The 16,257-nt window shown below is 41.2% G+C and overlaps 1 protein-coding gene and 1 non-coding gene across 2 annotated transcripts; one reads left to right on the top strand and one right to left on the bottom strand.

Annotated features, from left to right (window-relative positions):
• Positions 1 to 10,016: 10,016 nt before the first annotated feature.
• On the bottom strand, positions 10,017 to 10,087 carry TRNAC-GCA (transfer RNA cysteine (anticodon GCA)). Its single transcript has one exon. It is a non-coding gene; the product is annotated as a tRNA-Cys (tRNA).
• Positions 10,088 to 10,719: 632 nt separating this feature from the next.
• On the top strand, positions 10,720 to 11,661 carry LOC136162694 (olfactory receptor 1J4-like). Its single transcript, XM_065927161.1, has one exon. It carries the CDS (start codon positions 10,720 to 10,722, stop codon positions 11,659 to 11,661), a length of 942 nt encoding a protein of 313 aa, XP_065783233.1.
• The last annotated feature ends 4,596 nt before the right edge of the window (positions 11,662 to 16,257 follow it).

Below are 16,257 nucleotides of genomic sequence, written 5' to 3'. Positions count from 1 at the left end.
CCTGACCAGACTCGGGATCAGGAGAGGAACTCTCCTTCCCACAGAGTCGGCTGCCTTCCAGCGCGCTCGCTGGCCTCGGCCTTACGCCGGCTGGAGAAAGCTTTGTCCTGTGCCAGATACCTTCCTGCTTCACAGCAGGGCCCCGGAATTACTCTGGGCTTTTCCTGTGCCAGATACCTTTGCAGCAGGGCCCCGGAATTACTCTGGGCTTTTCCTGTGCCAGATACCTCCCTGCTTTACAGCAGAGCCCCGGTTTTACTCTGGACTTCCTGTCCTGCCTGAGACAATGCTGGCACACACACAAACATGGAGAGCCAAAGACAAACACACGGACAGCTGACAACACAGCACTGGGTTTTCGGGCCCCCTGAGTTTTCCTGAGCACCGGTACTATTATCTATCCTTCCCTTCTGTCCTGGAAGTGTTCTCTTCCCCCGGTAAAGGGATCCCGGACGAGCCCCCAAATGTTATGCCCGATGTCCGAATCCCCGAGCGGGAAGAGAGAAGGCTTCCAAGACAATGCAACTCGCAGGAAGGGAAGTTTATTACTGACTCGAGTCAGGACTCCCTGCCGCAACCAACACAGTGGTGCAGGTCAGAGAGCCCCGAGCCCAAGCTGTTACACAAATTTATAGGGTGAGAAGCAGATTGGTTACACGTTTACAAAGCAATTTCATTGGTCAATACTTTCGTGCGGGCGGGACTTTCCTGGGGGTTTCCGCCCCGTTCCTAATTTCCTAATTGACAAACAGCGGTCAGTATTAAGTGAAAGCTAATTGGTCATAATTGGCAGACAGCAGTCAGTATTCTTACCAAGTAGGAAAGCCTATTCCTAATCTAAACTGCGTTACTTCTGCTCGCCTCACAATTATGTGTTGCTTTTTCCTTAAAAATGTTCTTACTGTAGTATAATACATGTGTATGCTCAGTCATTCAGTTGTATCCAACTCTTTTCAACTCCGTGGACTGCAGTTTGCCAGACTCCTCTGTCCATGGGATTTCCCAGGCAAGAATACTGAAATGGGTTGCCATTTCTTTCTCCAGGGCATCTTTCTGACCCAGATATTGAACTTGCATTTCCTGTGTCCTACAATTATTTGCAGGTGGATTCTTTGCCACTGAGCCACATGGAAAGCCCATTGTAGTATAATGATGCAACATGAAATGTACCATTTTAAACATTTGAAGTATACAGTTAGGTGGCATTTGGTATATTTATCACTATTCTCCTCTTCTAGGGCTTCAAAGGAAACTCTGTGGAACATCATTGCAATTGAGTACTTTGCAGCTATGAAAAAATAATGACAAAGATACTTATGAATCAATGTGGAGGGATTTCAAAGCTATATTATTAAATGGAAAAAAGAAATGTGTGAAAGAGCATCTATAGGATGCTACTTCTTGTGTAAAAATGAAGGGAATGTAATATTGGGTTGGCCAAAGTATTTGTTTGGGTTTTTCCATAAAATGGTATGGAAAACCCGAATGAACTTCTTGGCCAACCCAATATATACATGTAACTTCTCATTGAGCAAGAAGCACACAAACAGTAAATCAGAAACTAATGAGACTGTTTACCCACAGGAGGTGGGTGGGAATAGGATAGGAAAAGATGAGGAGATGAGTATATTTGTTTGTATAATTTGACTATGTTATCTATTACCTACTAAAAAACAAATAGAAGATAATGGAGAATAAAGCAAAGTAGAATAAAACAAAAAATGAGCTTAACTGTATTTCAAATTAATACCATAATCAGACTAAAGGGGAAAATAAAATAATTAAGTAATTATCAAATACCGAATTTTGTATATAAATTGCTCTCACAGTAAAGAAAATATTAAGAAAGTGTTTGAGCTGAAGTTAGTCATTAACAGTGGTTTGAGTTCAATACTCTGAAATTGTATTCAAAGATTTAGCAAATAAATAAACCTAATCTGGAAAAGGGAGTAATTCATCAGTTGGGAAAAGATCCCATGTACATGGAAAAGGAGAGGCTGGAAAGAACTCTATGGTGTCAAGCTTGCATTGGGTATGTATCAACTTGAGCTCGTGGATTTTAATATGTCTAAACAAGCTCAAACTTTATATTCCATATCAATATTGGTTCCCATCCCACATACTTTCTGTTCCACTCCTGACCTATTGCCTATGGGTAACCATTCCTTTAGTTTATTAGATCCTAGTTCATTTTCATCAAGGTTGTTCTGGCTTTAGTGAGTCTTTTGTGGGTTTATATGGATGGAATAAATAGTGACAGTGGAAAGAGTGCTCTAATACAGTTCAATGTCAGTGGTGTGGGACTCTCAAGGGTTAATACTGCTCAGTCTGGACCTTACTGTGATATATGGGGAGGCAGAGTCCATTGCTGGGTTCTTCAAAGGTCAACGGCATTCACCTCTTTTCCTCCTTCTCCTGACCAGGCAGAGGGATGGTTAACATGTCACTGACATTAGGGACGTCTTCTCCTAGGACTCCTGTGGCTCAGCCCTTTGCCCTCTGCAAGGATCTCTCTCAAGAGGAAGGCAAGAAATTGGCCAATTAGCTTAGTTGGTTTTTTCTCTAACCCAAAGCTTGGGCTGAGTTCCCTGGGGCCTTGGTCCTATTGGTAGAAATGAATCTTCCTGCTCATTGTTCTAGCTCTTGTAATCAGGCATGGAAGGTGCTAAAGATCCTTAGATCATGGAGGTATAAGAGATGGGTGTTTAGGCAGTAGCCTGGACCAGCAAAAATCAACATCGATCTGAGCAAGGTGGGGAACCATCTCTTTTCCTAGAAATGTGCATTGGTGTGAGGACTAGGAGAAAGAGAGAGAAAAAGTGTGTTTTGATTCACACACTGACTAAATGGTGCTACCAGTCACACAAGTGGCCATAAATTTAAAATGAATTAAAATTACCTAAAATGAATAATTTGCTTTCTTACTTGCACTAGTTATATTTCAAGTCTTTAGTAGTCACATGAGGTTCAGCCAGTTTAGTTCAGTTCAGTCGCTCAGTCGTTTCTGACGCTCTGAGACCCCATTAATTGGAGCACACCAGGCCTCCCTGTCCAACACCAACTCCCGGAGTTTACTCAAACTCTTGTCCATTGAGTCGGTGATGCCATCCAGCCATCTCATCCTCTGTCGTTCCCTTCTCCTCCTGCCCCCAATCCCTCACAGCATCAGGGTCTTTTCCAATAAGTCAACTCTTCGCATGAGGTGGCCAAAATACTGCAGTTTCAGCTTCAGCATCAGCCCTTCCAATGAACACCCAGGACTGATCTCCTTTAGGATGAACTGGTTGGATCTCCTTGCAGTCCAAGGGACTCTCAAGAGTCTTCTCCAACACCATAATCCAAAAGCATCAATTTTTCGGCACTTAGCTTTCTTCACAGTCCAACTCTCACATCCATACATGACCACTGGAAAAACCATAGCCTTGACTAGATGGACCTTTGTTGGCAAAGTAATGTCTCTACTTTTTAATATGCTATCTAGGTTGGTCATAACTTTCCTTTGAAGGAGTAAGCGTCTTTTAACTTCATGGCTGCAATCACCATCTGCGGTGATTTTGGAGCCCCAAAAAATAAAGTCTGACACTGTTTCCAGTGTTTCCCCATCTATTTCCCATGAAGTATTTCACATGAGATTAGCGCTACTGTATTGAACCAAGCAAATGTAGAATATTTCCATCACTGTAGAACGTCCTATAATGAGCTGATAACAGATCATGGAGGGCTGGAATTCTCTTGCAATGCATGGGTGTGGGCTTGTACTGGTATGTGTGTGTTATTTGTGTGTTGAGTTTGACTATAAGTGATTCAGGGTGTGTAGTGGAGTTTCTCTGTGTGGGTGTACTGTTTGTGAACTGTCTGGGTGACTGGATGTGGTCTTGGCATGTTTTTTTAAAACAGTTTTTGCTGTGTGATTGTTATATAAAACTGTACATATCTAATGTACACAGTTTGAGGAGTTTGGACATATGCACACACATGTAAAACCATCACCACAATCAAGTCATCAACATATCTACTCTAAAAATTTCCTTTTGTCCATTTTTTGTGGTAAGAAATGAATTTTTAAAAATTTTTAATGAATTTTTAAGTATGCAATATAAAATTTTTGACTCTAGGCAATATGCTGTATAGCAGGTCTCTAGAATTAATCCATTTTGCATAATTGAAACTTTATATCAATTGAATAACATACTACATTTTCCCCTCCTCTCCAGCCCTTGATAATCTTCATTTATTCTCTGCTTCTATGAATTTCTTAAACTGAAATCATGCAATATGTTTCCTTAATGAACTGGTTTATTACACTTAGCATAATGTCCTCCCAGTGTATCCCCACTGTCACAAATGTCGGAATTTCCTTTTTTAAAGGCAAAATAATATTTCATTGTATGTATATATGCCATATTTTCTTTACCCATTCATCTGACAATAGACATTTGAAATGTTTCCATAACGTAACTATTGTGAATAGTACTGCAATACACATGGGAGTAGATGATTTCTATTCTTTCTGATATATACCCACTCCTATACCCATTTCTATTCTTTCTGATGTATACCCACATCTGGGTAGAAGTGGGATCACTGGATCATATGGTAATTCTGTTTTTAATGTTTTTTGGGGAAACTCCATGCTGTTTTCCAAAGCAATTGCACCATTTACATCTGCACCAACAGTGTAGAAGGGTTTTTGTTTGCATGATATTTAAGTTGTATAAAGACAAAGTATTTCATTTTAAAGCTGTGCATAAGTTGGTCGGAGCCCATAAAAACTTCTACAACTTTGTCTAAGATAAGTCAGAAAGGGTCAAAAAGAAGCACTTGGGTTTTGCTTCTCTGTCACTCTGTGTGTCTGTTTTCTGTACAACACACTCACAATCTAATTCTCCTCTCTTTGAATGAGTGTAGAGCGGAGTGAGCTAAGTGAGGGACTTAGAAACAAGTGTATGCATTTGGCCTGGGGAGACAGCCTCGCAGCCTGACTCTTCTCTTGTCTCAGTTCTAGACATAAACAGGCAGCTCTATACAAAGTCTTCTATATGCCAAGTTGGTAGCAATTTGTCCTGGTGGCTTGAAGGTTACCAAAGTTCTCCAGGGCTTTTTTTTTTCATTGACATTTAATTATTTCCATATTTCTACTTTGGGGGACATGGTGGAGTCAATTCTGGAACCCTGTCTAGTTAACCTGATGATTGTAAATTCTGATACAACATTTTGGTCCTACAGCGTCTGTAATGTCTTGGCACAACGTTCGGCAAGTTCTCATGTAACTCACTTTGTGAGCATGCTGAGAACTCACTCAGCCATTTTATTTATTTATTTATTTATTTTATTCAGTATCATTACAATAGTATATTTGAAGAATGTCAGGTAACTCTCTTTTTTTTTTCCATTTATTTTTATTATTTGGAGGCTAATTACTTTACAATATTGTAGTGGTTTTTGCCATACATTGACATGAATCAGCCATGGATTTGAAAGGTTGTTGCTGAACGATAAGACGCCAGGATTCTTGGCCTCCAGAGGAGACAAATTCAATCTGGGGCCAAGACGAGGCTGGATCGCTCAGAGCTTTTGTGTAATAAAGTTTTATTAAAGTATAAAGGAGATAGAGAAAGCTTCTATCAGAAGGAGGCAGAAAGAGTGCCCCCCTTCTAGTCTTTAGCTGTAAGTTATATAGTCACTCACAGTCTGTTAATGAAAAGAAAGGAATGTCTTAGAATTTAGAATGGCACCAGATAATTCATCCCTGGCCATAACACGATTGACTTGAATCTTGTAGAAGGGCAGATTACCAACAAATAGTTTCATTTACATAGATTAGGGGAACAATATCTGAGTAAGTAGGTTAGGCCATTTGGTGGAAGTTAGAGACTGGGGTAAATTAACATATCTTAAGACAAACATTTCCATAAGAAAAAGAAGTGTATTGGTTAACTCAAGGTTTGAGAATAGTTAGCTTCAGGTGAAACCAGGTGACATGACAACACAGCATTTTAAGAGAAACCTCCTTTTAAATTTGTAGAGAGAAGAAAAAAACGTTGCTGGTTTGTTTCCTCCTGCCGCTTAAGAGAGATAAAAATGTCTGGCACTTGCAGCCTATTTCCTCCGTTTGGAGACCCCCTGGCCTTCCTGCCTGTTACCCTCTCAGATTTACATATATTCCCCATCCGGATCCCCCCTCCCACCTCCCTCTCCACCTGATCCCTCTGGATCTTCCCAGTGCACCAACGCCGAGCACTTGTCTCATGCATCCAATCTGGGCCGGTGATCTGTTTCATCCTTGATAATATACATGTTTCGATGCTGTTCTCTCTAAACATCCCACCCTCGCCTTCTCCCACAGAGTCCAAAAGTCTGTTCTGTACATCTGTGTCTCTTTTTCTGTTTTGCATATAGGGTTATCATTGCCATCTTTCTAAATTCCATATATATGTGTTAGTATACTGTATTGGTCTTTATCTTTCTGGCTTACTTCACTCTGTATAATGGGCTCCAGTTTCATCCATCTCATTAGAACAGATTCAAATGAATTCTTTTTAATGACTGTCACTCAGCCATTTTAAAACACTGGAGAAGGGAAGAGAGAGACAGTGGCGTATATGAAGGCAATTATGTGTGTCATGCTCGGTCACTCAGTCACGTCCAAGCTTTCTGACACTATGGACTATAGCCAGCCAGGCTCCTATGTCCATGGGATTCTCCTGACAAAAATACTGGAGTGGGTTGCCCTTTTCTCCTCCAGGGAATCTTCCCTACCCAGGAATCAAACTGGCATTTCCTGCATCTTATCATCTATATTGTCAGGCAGATTTATGAAGATACTAATATGCATTCCAAATGTTTTTTAAGTGTAGCGAGTCAAGTGCTATGGATGTGCTCATTTTAGAGACCATATTCTGGGCCCTGGATGTGAGAGGGAGACCCAGAAGTCAACACACATTTTCAGGAAGCTTCTTGATCTTGCTTGATGGTCTTCTCATGTCTCTGTTATATTTAGTTTCTGATCTGGGATCTCGGTCATTCATTTTGCCTAAATAATGAATTGATTTATATAGTTTTTGGGTCACTCTCCTTTTGACTGCTTCTTTGTAGTCAATGCTTATTAACCCTTGTGACATATTTCTAAATTAATAAATTTTTATTGTGCTAAAGTATATATGATATAAGTATTACCATTTCAATGATATTTAAGTATACAGTTCTGTGGCATTAAGTATGTTCATATTGTTGCACAACCATCACCACCATCCACTACAGAACATTTTTATCTTCCCAAAATGAAATTCTACATCTACTGAATAATAACTCCTCATTTTCATCCCCCCATGCAAGGCCCAGCAACCACCATTCTATTTTTTGTCTCTATGAATTTCACCATTCTAGGAATCTCATTTAAGTGGAATCATGCAGTATTTATATATTTGTGACTGGCTGATTTTACTTAGCATAATGTCCTCAATACATGAACCATGAACTTCCAGATGTTCAAGCTGGTTTTAGAAAAGGCAGAGAAACCAGGGATCAAATTGCTGACATCCACTGGGTCATAAAAAAAGCAAGAGAGTTACAGAAAAAAAACATGTATTTCTTTTTTATTGACTATGCCAAAGCCTTTGACTATGTGGATCACAATAAACTGTGGAAAATTATGAAACGGATGGGAATACCAGACCTCGTGGCCTGCCTCTTGAGAAACCTGTATGCAGGTCAGGAAGCAACAGAACTGGACGTGGAACAACAGACTGGTTTCAAATAGGAAAAGGAGTATGTCAAGGCTGTATATTGTCACCCTGCTTATTTAATTTATATGCAGAGTACACCATGAGAAATGCTGGGCTGGATGAAGCACAAGCTGGAATCAAGATTTCTGGGAGAAATATTGATAACCTCAGATATGTAGATGACACCACCCTTATGGCAGAAAATGAAGAATAACTAAAGAGCCTCTTGATGAAAGTGAAAGAGGAGAGTGAAAAAGTTGGCTTAAAGCTCAACATTCAGAAAACGAAGATCATAGCATCTGGTCCCACCCCTTCATGGGAAATAGGTGGGGAGACAGTGGAAACAGTGTCAGACTTTATTTTTTGGGCTCCAAAATCACTGCAGATGGTGAATGCAGCCATGATATTAAAAGACGCTTACTCCTTGGAAGGAAAGTTATGACCAACCTAGATAGCATATTAAAAAGGAGAGACATTACTTTGCCAACAAAGGTCCATCTATGGTTTTTCCAGTGGTTATGTATGGATGTGGGAGTTGGACTATGAAGAAAGCTGAGTGCCAAAAAATTGATGCTTTTGAACTATGTATGGTGTTGAAGAAGACTCTTGAGAGTCCCTTGGACTGCAAGGAGATCCAACCAGTCCATCCTAAAGGAGATCAGCCCTGGGTGTTCATTGGAAGGGCTGATGCTGAAGCTGAAACTCCAATACTTTGGTCACCTCATGCGAAGAGTTGACTCCTTGGAAAAGACTCTGATGCTGGGAGGGATTGGGGGCAGGAGGAGAAGGGGACGACAGAGGATGAGATGGCTGGATGGCATCACCGACTCGATGGACATGAGTTTGAGTAAACTGCGGGAGTTGGTGATGGACAGGGAGGCCTGGAGTGCTGCGATTCATAGGGTCTCAAAGAGTCAGACACGACTGAGTGACTGAACTGAACTGAACTGAATGTCCTCAAGGTTTATCGATGTTGTAGTACATGTCAGGATTTCTTTCCTCTTTAAGGATGAGTAATATTCCATTGCATGTAGAGACCACATTTTGTTTATCCATTCATTTGTCAGTGGATACAGATTCTTTTCATTTTTTGGCTATTGTGAATGATGTTGCTTTAAACATGGGCTTCCCTTGGGGCTCAGCTGGTAAAGAATCCTCCTACAATATGGGAGTCCTGGGCTCAATCCCTGGATTGGGAAGATCCCCTGGAGAAGGGAGAGGCTGCACACTCCAGTATTCTGACCTGGAGAATTCCATGGACTACAGCCCATGGGGTTCACAAAGATTCAGAAGCAACTGAGCGACTTTCACTTCACTTCACTTCAAACATGGCTATACAAATACCTTTTGAGCCCCAGCTTTCAGTTCTTTGGGACATATTAACAGAAGTGAAATTTCTGAGGTGTTAGTCACTTAGTCATGTCCACCTAAGATGGCATCCAGTCCCATCACTTCATGGCAGATAGATGGGGAAACAGTGGCTGACTTAATTTTTCTGGGCTCCAGAATTACTACAGATGGTGACTGCAGCCATGAAATTAAAAGATGTTTACTCTTTGGAAGGAAAGTTATGACCAACCTAGATAGCATATTAAAAAGCAGAGTCATTACTTTGCCAACAAAGGTCCGTCTAGTCAAGGCTATTGTTTTTCCAGTGGTCACGTATGGATGTGAGAGTTGGGCTATAAAGAAGGCCGAGTGCTGAAGAATTGATGCTTTTGAGCTGTGGTGTTGGAGAAGACTCTTGAGAGTCCCTTGGACTGCAAGGAGATCCAACCAGTCCATCCTAAAGGAGATCAGTCCTGGGTGTTCCTTGGAAGGAGTGAGGTTGAAGCTGAAACTCCAATACTTCGGCCACCTGAATCAAAGAGCTGACTCATTGGAGAAGACCCTGATGCTGGGAAAGATTGAGATTAGGAGGAGAAGGGGATGACAGAGGATGAGATGGTTGGATGGCATCATTGACTCTATGGACGTAGGTTTGGGTGGACTCCGGAAGTTGGTGATGGATGAAAGTAGGAAATGTCAGGAACTTAGACATACTGAGCATAGCAATTACCATACATTACCAATTTCTCCCAATGGCTGTGTCAATATACAGACAAATCTCACTGTATTTTGCTGCGGTTCATGGGGTTGCAAAGAGTCGGACACGACTGAGTGACTGAACTAAACTGAACTGAACTCTTTTGTGACCCCATGGACTATATATAGCCTACCGGGCTCCTCTGTCCATGGAATTCTACAGGCAAGAATAATAGTGTGGGTTGCCATTTCCTTCTCCAGGGAATCTTCCCAACCCAGGGATTGAACCTGAGTCTCCTGCATTGCAGGCAGATACTTTACCACTGAGCCACCAGGGAAGTCCTGAAATTTCTGAATCATATGGTAATTCTATGCTTAATTTTCTGAGGAACTGACATAATGTTTCATTACTTCCTTTCTCCCTTCCTCTCTCCCTCCCTCCATTTTTTATTTCTATGTCATTCTAATGATAAGAGGTGAATTTATGGGCTGAGCGCTTATTTTGTACATGGTGTATTACTTTTACAATAACGCTTTAAGTGGTATCTGTGTGAGTGTGTGTTTTTGTCTTTGCATGCACAAGACAGACACAAGAGCGTAAGCAGGCTGGTTGTAAAGTCATGGAAGGGACTGTATCTTATTTATTACTCTCCCTCTAATGTCTATAGTAGTGTCTCCACTATGTTTAAAAAAGAATGATGTGTTATGATTTCCACTGAAGAGTCTGGTTGATATTCATTCATTAATGTGTCTCCAAGTGACTGTGTCAGCACTCAGACAGATCACATTTTCATTGTTCTCACTACACTGGATGAGGCATCAATGTCTGAGTGAAATGCAGTGAGATTTGTCTGTACAATGACACGGCCACTGGGAGAAAGTATGTAACCATGTGGTAGTTAACATGTTCAATATGTCTAAGTTCCTGACCTTTCCCATTCTGTTCATCCCCAGTGGAGATAAGAAGAGCATGAGGCCTGAGAACCAGAGCCACGTGTCTGAGTTCCTCCTCCTGGGTCTCCCCATCTGCCCAGAGCAACAGGGTGTGTTCTTTGCCCTGTTCCTGGGCATGTACCTGACCACAGTGCTGGGCAACCTGCTCATCATCCTGCTCATCAGGCTGGACCCTCGCCTCCACACCCCCATGTACTTCTTCCTCAGCCACTTGGCCCTCACTGATGTCTCCTTTTCATCTGTCACTGTCCCTAACATGCTGATAAACATGCAAACCCAGGATCAATCCATCCCCTATGCAGGGTGTGTAGCACAGATGTATTTTTTCCTACTTTTTGGCTGCGTCGATAACCTTCTTCTTGTAGTGATGGCTTATGACAGGTACGTGGCCATCTGTCACCCTCTCCACTACACCACCATCATGAGCAGGGGGCTGTGTATGTTTCTGCTGGCTGGATCCTGGCTCCTCTCTTGTGTCAGTGCCCTGTCCCACACCATCCTCCTGGCTCAGCTGTCCTTCTGTGTGGAGAACATCATCCCACATTTCTTCTGTGACCTTGCTGCCCTGCTCAAGCTCTCCTGCTCAGACACCTCTCTCAATGAGCTGCTCATATTCACTGTAGGGACTGCAGTTGTCATTCTCCCACTGAGTGGCATCCTGATCTCTTATGGCCTCATTGGGGTCTCCATCCTGAAGGTCCCTTCTACCAAGGGGATCTGCAAAGCCCTGTCCACCTGTGGCTCCCACCTCTCTGTGGTGTCTCTATTCTATGGAACCATTATGGCGCTATACTTTTCCAACTCATCAGGCAAGTCCAAGGACAAAGACACGATTGCCTCACTGATGTACACAGTGGTGACCCCCATGCTGAACCCCTTCATCTACAGCCTAAGGAACAGAGACATGAAATTGGCTCTGGGAATTCTTTTCAGAAGCAATAACCTTCTCATCAAGTGAGAATCACCTAACTAAGTTCTTATTTAAACCCACTGACTTTGTCAGAAACGCCCTCTTAAAAAGTTGTGTGTTGACCACACATGTCTCTAGCATCTTCCCAGTTATTCTTTAAATGGTCACTATGTTACTGGGCCAGTTCCTTTCATTTTAGTCATATCTGCTTTCCATTCATTCTTCCATTGCCCCACAACACACATACAACTTGTGGTCTTCAAAGCACCAAACTCCATATTAGTGAGATATGTGATTGATCATTCTGAATACATTGTGCTATGTGTTTTTGTTTTTGTTTTGTTTTTTAGTATTTATTTATTTGTCTGTCTTTTAGCTGCAACACACAGGATCTTTGTTGCATCATGTGAGATCTCTCTTTGCAGCACACGGACTCTCTGGTTGTGGCCCAGGGGCTCAGAAATTGCCGCACACAGGCTTAGCTGCTTCATGGCATGTAGGATCTTAGTTTCCCAACTGGAAGTCGACCCTGTGCCCCCTGCTTGCAAGGCAAATTCTTAACCACTGGACCACCAGGAAGGTTTTATGAGTATGCTGCCCTATTGTTTTATCTTCCTGAAAAGAGAAAGACTTGCTAAGACAACAACACACATCAACCACCTCTCTTAAAAGGAAAACATGACAGTAGCATTTTACGCTTCCTTTTTAATGATGAAGCCAGGATTGTTTTAAATTTAGGCTAAGATTAGAGGTGTGAAATATGGTTATATTTTGGACCAAGCTGTACCTTCATGGGCTTCCCTGGTGGCTCTAGCTGTAAAGAAACCGCCTGCCAATGCAGGAGGTGAGGGTTAGATCCCTGGGTCAGGAAGATCCTCTGGAGTAGAGCATGCAACCCACTCCAGTATTCTTGCCTGGAGAATTCCATGGACAAAGGAGCCTGGTGGGCTACAAACCACAGGGTCGCAAAGAGTCAGACTGAAGCCACTTAGCAAACCTGCACACATGTTCCTCTCAAACGCTGGGTTTCTGATCCTCAAGTGGTGGATGGTCAGAATTCTCCAACTTGTTACAGAACTTCACTTTCTATGATGAAATGAGCATTTTGGAATCTCAAGTAGAGTCAGATCAAGTTTTAGGGAATGTTCTTCTGATAAGTTAAAGAACCATCCTTAGTAATAGGTGATATAACTTTTCATTATAACTTAGAGTTTCTATATGTTGAAATAAATTAGACATAAACCAGTCCCTTATTTCTTCTTTCTTGTCTAGTGTTTTCCAGGCACAAATATTCAGCTAAGTTTCTAATTTTTAGTTTTAATGAAGTCCAGAATGCTAGCTTCTCAATGCAGAATCTAGCTACTTAAGTACTTTTGATGGTTTGCTAAAACTGAAATAGACTCTAATTTGATTGCACCTGTGACAGTAGCAGACCACAGAGTGGTCAAACTGATTACCAAATTTCTCCATCCGAGGAAGACTACAATTTTTCCCCTCAAAACTGGATTTTTGTGTTGAGAACAGGCTTCTGCTGTCTGATTACTTTTAGCATGGGAAAGTAAGTGTTGTCTTTTACCCAGATATCACACTTTTGTTAGGATAAAACTAAATGCATGAACTCACAGTTTATGCACACAAAAATATTTATTGCATGACTACTATGGGTCAGGCAATCTCTACATTCTAGTAATACAAGTTAAAAAAATTGATCCCCTTGTAGAGTTTACATTTCAGCACTCCTGATCCTGCTCATTATGCTCCTTTTTTTTCCATAGTAGTTTTGAACCTTCCAACACACCATTACCTTTACTTATTTTTTGTCATTACTTTACTGGAATGTAAACTCTACGGAAGATGTCTGATATAAATAAATTCTAGGTTTGTTGGTAGGTAAAAACTATGAATAAAGGAAACTTAAAAAGGGGGATCAAGGGTGCTAGGGGTGAGGTCTGACTCTTTGCAACTCCATGGGCCGTAGCCTGCCAGGCTCTTCTGTCCATGGAATTCTCCAAGCCAGAATGCTAGAGTAGGGCAGCCGGTCCCTTCTCCAGAGGATCTTCCCAACCCAGGGATCAAACTCATGTCTCCCACAGTGCAGGCAGATTCTTTTACGGTCTGAGCCATCAGCAAAGCCCAACTTTCACAAAAAGGGGATCCAAGAGTGTTAGGGGTGAGGCTCATAATTTGATTTCATGTGGTCCAGGTAGAGTTCACTAAAGGGATAGCATCCAAAGTTGTTAGTGAGGACAGGGAAGTGAGCCATGGAGGTATCTGGGCAAAAGTATTTGAAGCATAGAAATTAGCAGCTAGAAATGCTCTGAGGTGAGATGGTGCCTGGCTATTCCAAGGACACTGAAGGGCCTCTATAGCTGGACAGGGACGAGTAGGGGAGGGATGGCAGGTGGTAAGTTTAGAGATATCAGAGAACCAGATCTGTAGGGTACTTAAGGTCATAGCAGGTGTACTAGTCAAGGTTCTCTAGAGAAATAGAACAAATGGGATGTGTGCATGTGTGTGTCTCTGTGTGTGTGTGAGAGAGAGAGAGAGACTCATTGGAATTGGCTTGTGTAATTGCAGATACTAGCAAGTCCAAATTTGGCAGTGTGGGTTGGCAGCCTGGAACCCATGGACAAGTTGCAGTTTGAGTCTGAAGGTAGTCTGGGGACAAAAGTGCCTCTTCTTTAGGGGAATCATTCTTCTTCTAGTGGCTCAGTCAGTAAAGAGTCTGCCTGCACTGTGGGAGATTTGAGTTCAGTTCCTGGGTCGGGAAGATCCCCTGGAGAAAGAAATGGCAACCCACTCCAGTACTCTTGCCTGGAGAATTCCATGGACAGAGGAGCCTGGTGGGCTACAATCCATAGGCCACACAGAGTCAGACACAACTGAGTGATTAACACTTCTTTCAACTGATTGAATAAGGCCCACCTCCATTATGGGGGACAATCTGCTTTAATCAGAGTCCGGATTGCAATGTTAATCTCATCCAAAAATACCTTCATGGAAACATCTAGAGTTGTGTTTGACCAAATATCTGGGTCCTGCAGCCTAGCCAAGTTGACACATAAAATTAACCATTCTAGTAGACTTTCTGGTTTTCATTCTGAGGATTTGGGAACCCATTGAAAGGAATTCAGTAGAGGAAAAACATGGTCATACTTGATTTTGCTATTGTTTCTTTAAAAACACCTGGCTTTGGAGGGTTATAAATGACATGCAATAAACTTTGTATAGCTAAAGTACACTATTTGCCTAGTTTTGACATTTGCATAACCCATCATGATCATGAATTTTCCTAATGGCTGCTCTCCCTTTGCTCTTCCCATCTGTCGCCAGAGAAAACACTAATCTGTTTCTGTCGCATGGGTTAGTTTGCATCTTCTACAAGTTTATTTAAGAAGTTATTAAGTTTATTACAGTGTGTGTTCTTTTCTTGCTGCCTGCTTTCACTCAGCACAAGCATTTTGAGGTTCATTCATGTTGTATTGTGCATCAGTAGTTCATTTTTAAAAAATTGGTGAGTAGTATTCCATTGTATGGACAGACCACAGATTTTTTTTTGATGGGTATGTGGGCTGTTTCCAGTTTCTGGCTATTAAATAAAGCTGTTATGAACATTCTTGTGTAAGTCTATGTATAGGTATATACATTCATTTTCTCTGGACAAATCTAATTGTGCTAGGTAGTACATGTTGAACTTTTCTCCTTTACATTACTTCTATTTTTAAAATATTTGTTGGAATATAGTTTATGTCCAAAGTTGTGTTAGTTGCTGTTCAGCAAAGTGAATCAGTTATACATATACATATATCCACTCTTTTTTTTTAAGATTCTTTTTCCATATAGGTCATCACAGAGTATTGAGTAGAGTTCTCTGTATTATGCAGTAGTTCCTTATTAGTTATCTTTTTTTGCATATATTTAACTTTTAAGTAAATTTCCAAACTGACCAGTGTAAATGAGTTCCACTTGTGTCATAGCTTCAACAACATTTTATATCAGTGGTTCTTTCCATTTTAGCCAATCTTATGGGTGTAAAGTAGTGCAAACCAGTTTACAGACCTGGAGCCACTTGATTGGAGAAATGTCTAGGTTTCTGAGAAAAAGTTATCTTGTAACATTAGGTATTTTCTGAGCTTCTTGATTCTCCCTAGCTCCATGCCTGATTTTTATCAGACCCCAGCACTTTTCACCATTTACCTGCCATTCGTTTTGCATTAACCATTTTTTTCTACACCCCCTCCCACTTGAGTATGTGTTCCACAAAAAGGATTTATTTCTGTTGATATTATTTGCTGTTTTGTCTCCAGAGCATAAATCAGTGTTTACTTTAAAGAGAGTCTTAATGATTATTTAAGTGAATGAATGAATGAATAAATGAACAGATGAATTCATTCAACAATTACTAAACAGAATTGTCTATTGCGAGCCATAGCCGATCCTTAGTGATACAAAGACACTGACAAGAAACCTTACCATTTGTTAAGCTTTCATTATGTGCTCACGTAAGCATCCTTCAAACTCACATGAAGAATATGATCATTGTTTCCAAGTTGAAGAAGCTGAATCTGAACTCTTTGATAACTTGCTCAGGTGTGCTCTCTTACTAGAGGGAGAACCCTGAGTCTTTTTTCCAGAGTTATAGAT

Source organism: Muntiacus reevesi, chromosome 3 (genome assembly GCF_963930625.1).
Source record: "Muntiacus reevesi chromosome 3, mMunRee1.1, whole genome shotgun sequence".
Taxonomy (NCBI): Eukaryota; Metazoa; Chordata; class Mammalia; order Artiodactyla; family Cervidae; genus Muntiacus; species Muntiacus reevesi.
Note: the sequence above shows the minus strand (reverse complement) of the source record. Positions and strands in the feature narration are given on the sequence as shown.